Here is a 4037-nt window from a genome sequence, read left to right on the forward strand (position 1 = left end):
ATGGCTCTGGCAATTCTGCAGGACTGGTGTGGGTGGATGGGTGTCAACGCCCAGCGCTCACTGCTTATCCTGGGCATCCCCGATGACTGTGAAGAAGAAGAATTTCGGGAGGCAGTGGAGGCTGCCCTCAGGCCCCTGGGCAGGTACCGAGTGCTTGGCAAGGTGTTCAGAAAGGAGATTGGAGCAAAGGTCGCTTTGGTTGAATTCACCGACAATTTAAACCAAAGTTTGATCCNCCAACAAATACCAAATAATAGGGGGTCCTGGAGTGTGATCTTCCTGCCTCCAGTCCCTGAAGTCGAGTCACAGGATACATTCAATTTCCCTGCACAGGCTCATGGGCAAGCTTTGGAAGGGGCTTCAGGTGGGGCAGGGGTTTCAGGTTGGGCAGAGGTCTCAGGCAGGTCAGGGGCTACAGTTGAGNAAGGAGACATAGATGAGACAGGGGCTGTGGGCGAGGCAGGAGGAAGAGCTGAGAAAGGAGCCACAGATGAGGCAAGAATGCCTGGCAAGGAAGGAGCAGGTAAAGCCAGAGGAGGAGCTGCAGCTCCTGTCTCCTTCCTACAGGAGGCCAGAGCTGCAGCAGCTCAAGCAAGACTGTCAGATGAGGAAGGAGCAGAGGGGGAGGGAGGAACAGGTGAGGCAGGAAGAGCAGTGGAGGGAGGAGCTGCAGTGGAGGCAAGCTTGTCAGATGAGGAGGGAGCAGAAGATGAAGAAGGAGTTNTAGATGAGGCAGAAGTTCTAGATGAGGCAGGAGTTATAGATGAAGCAAGGCTGTCAGATGAGGGCGCTGTGGATGAGGAAGATGATGTAGTTGAGGCAGGGGCTGCNAGAATGTCTGAAGAGGAAGGGGCTGGAGGTGACATGGGGATTGTAGGTGTTATAGGAGCTATGNTTTGGGTAGGAGCTGCAGGTGAGGTGGGAGCTGCAGGAGAGGGAGGAGTTTTAGTTTCAGGTGAAGAGGGGTCTGCAGGGGATGAGGAATCTGGGAGTGACGAGGGCTCTGCAGGGGATGAAGGATCTGTGGATGGTGGAGGAGCTGTGGGTGAAGCAGGAGCTATAGATGAGGATGAGGCAGGAGCTGTAGGTGATGCAAGAATGTCAGATGAGGAGGGAGCTGCAGGGGACATGGGAGTTGCAGGGATCATAGGAGCTGTAGGATTGGCAGGAGCTGTAGGTGAGGCAGGAGGTTCAGGTGAGGAAGGAGCCTTTGATGTGGCAGGAGGGGCACATGGGGCTGGAGCCTGGACCCAGCAGTGGAGCCAAGCCCTGCAGCCCATCCTGGAAAACATGGCCTACCAGGAGCTGAGACACTTCTCTGGGATGGAAGAGCCTGGCTGTGGGGGTCAGTCTTTCGAGAGCTGGCTGGACTATGCCGATGACATGCTATACCTGTGGCGCCACATATCTGAGAGGGAGAGGAGGCGGCATCTGGTGGAGAGCTTGGAAGGGGGTCTCTCTCTGGCCCTAGGAAAGAAAAAAATGTGAACAATGGTCCCCAGTACAAGGTTACGGGTAAGAATAAGGTCCTCTTTGCAAAAGAACTAGACAGGCTCTTAATCTCTTTGCCCTCTATTGGTTGCCCACTTTCATGTCCATCTTGCATTTGCTCAGGTTGTATTGATCTTTTAAGTTTGGTCTCAGGATGGTGTCTTAGTTATGGATTTTTGTTGTTGTTGATGGTGGTGGGTTTTTTGGGTGTGTGTGTTGAGACAGGGTTTATTTGTGTAGTCTTCCTTGACTGCCCTGGAATTCACTCCAGGCTGTAGACCAGGCTGGCTTGGAAGTCAGAGATCAGCATGCCTCTGCCTTCCAAGTGCTGGGATTAAAGGTGTGTGCCAACCCTGACTACCTTAGTTAGGTTTTTACTGCTGTGAACAGACACCATGACCAAGGCAACTCTTATGAGGACAACAGTTAATTGGGGCTGGCTCACAAGTTCAGAGGTTCAGTCCATGATCAAGGCAAGAACATGGCAGCATGCAGGTGCTGGAGAGGTAGCTGAGAGTTTTATATCTGGATCCACAGGCAACAGCAAGAGAATGAGACACTGGGTCTGGCTTGAGCACTTGAAATCCCAAAGCCCACCCTCAGGTAATAAATACACTCTCTCCAGTAATGCCAACCCCAATGAGAGGCATTTTCATTCAGCACAACACATTCTATTCTCTGGCCCTATAGATCAGTAACTGCCTTCTCAGTTCATTTCTTATGTAAAGCAAAACAAACAACAAACAAACACAGGGTTTACTTGTTTCTAGCTAGGTTTCCTGCTGAGAAAGACACAGGCCCAGTTTCCCTTGCTGGCAGAATTTATGCTGAAAGAGATCAACTCATAAAACAGCTTTCGAACTATCTTTTTACTTCTCCTTTATTTTAAAGGAAACTGCTTTGTAGTGACTGCTCTTAGTAGTCAACTGCCTATGTCTTGTGGTAGATAATTGGACAGGGAAAAAAACATGTTTAAAGTTTATGTAAATTCTGAAAAAATGCTGTAAGGTGTATAAATACAAGTTATACAGATCTGAGAATGCGAACGCTTACTAAGCTGTGTGGGTCTACAAGGTGTTTAAGATGTGTAAATGCAAGTTATAAAGTGAAAGGGGGTGACAAGGTATGTAAAAATGTTTCATATTTCTTTCCCTCTCTGTGCTATTGTTATACTAAGATTCCAAAAAGTCACAAGCTCGAGATTTTAAATTTTCTTTGGATATTTTCTAAGTATAGGTTTAAAAGTGCTGACAGTGGTGGCACAAACCTTTAATCCTAGTACTTGGGGGGCAGAGGCAGGTGGATTTCTGAGTTCGAGGCCAGCCTGGTCTACGGAGTGAGTTCCAGGACAGCCAGGACTACACAGAGAAACCCTGTCTCGAAAAACAACAACAAAAGTGCTTCTCTTAAAATTCATGTGAAGCTCCAATATCAGCTGGAAGTTGTAGAAAAGACTATGCTGCCCTTTATTATCAGATGCTAAGCACTAGGCACTGGTGGGCAATGGCAACGTCTGCTTGCATCCTCTTTTTCATATACCACCCGTTTCATAAAAAATAAGATATCAAAGGGAAGTCAGAAGATATGCATATAAGCCCCATCATCGACATAGTTTTCATAGCTTTCTAGTTTGTTTCTCTTTTTTTCTTTTTGCACTTTATAATGTTTGTGTTCATGATCTCATTGGAAATACACACTTTAAGATGTAAAAGGGAACGGGGACGGGGGTGGGGGTAGTAGACCAGTTGTTTCAAATTCCGGAGACATAAGAAACAGAAACAGAACATATATATCTGTTTGTGTGTTCTGTGTGTTGACTCCATAGCAGACTAATCAAGCTTTTAAAGCCTAAATTTTAGTGATCTACAAGCCTGTAATGAGCGCAGGCGCATGAATACACCAGGGGCTGTCGCTAGCAAAGCCGGAGAGTAAGTAAGAGTACGCTTGCGCAAGCAGCCATTTCCTGCAGCCTTGAGCTCAAGTCGCGCTGACCCCAGGGATATGCGACAGTACAAACCGTGAAATGGCTGCTAATGAGACTGGCATCTGCCCAACCTTTCCTGAGGCAGTGTCCGGACTGACCGCTAGATGGTGGTAGATGACCACAAATGGTCCTGGCTGGCCCAGAGAGCTCCTGCTGCCCATCCCCCACTCCCATTTCTCCCATCTCAGGACGTGGTTAGCTATGGTGGAGGACTGCAGGGTTTCTTCACATGGGCAGTCTGCTGAAGCAACTGCATTACTCGTCCTGATCTCAAAAAGACAGCCCTTCTTTTTCCATCCCCCACTAATGAGTTCAGCTCAGCCACGCCCCAGCTCTGTTGTGGGAGTTCAGTTCCCTGTGCATTTAATAAGCAGTGGGTGGAGTGTGGTTGGGGGATTGGGAATGGGGTCAGGGTGTGTGTGTGTGAAAGAGAGAGTGGGGGGGGGGCGAGAGAGAGAGAGAGATATTAGGCCTCGCAGTGGAGCCACACTTTGTCTAGTCCCAGTGGTCATGGAGCCTCTCTTTGTTTTTTGATTTTTTTTTTGTTTGTTTTTTTTTTTTT

General features: G+C 48.3%; 1 protein-coding gene across 1 annotated transcript; it reads left to right on the plus strand.

Annotated features, from left to right (window-relative positions):
- Positions 1-1488, plus strand: LOC115030074 (paraneoplastic antigen Ma6E-like). Its single transcript, XM_029473018.1, has 2 exons — positions 1-382; positions 905-1488. The coding sequence occupies exons 1-2, from the start codon at positions 1-3 to the stop codon at positions 1486-1488; spliced, it is 966 nt and encodes a 321-aa protein (XP_029328878.1).
- The last annotated feature ends 2549 nt before the right edge of the window (positions 1489-4037 follow it).

Source organism: Mus caroli, chromosome X (genome assembly GCF_900094665.2).
Source record: "Mus caroli chromosome X, CAROLI_EIJ_v1.1, whole genome shotgun sequence".
NCBI lineage: Eukaryota > Metazoa > Chordata > Mammalia > Rodentia > Muridae > Mus > Mus caroli.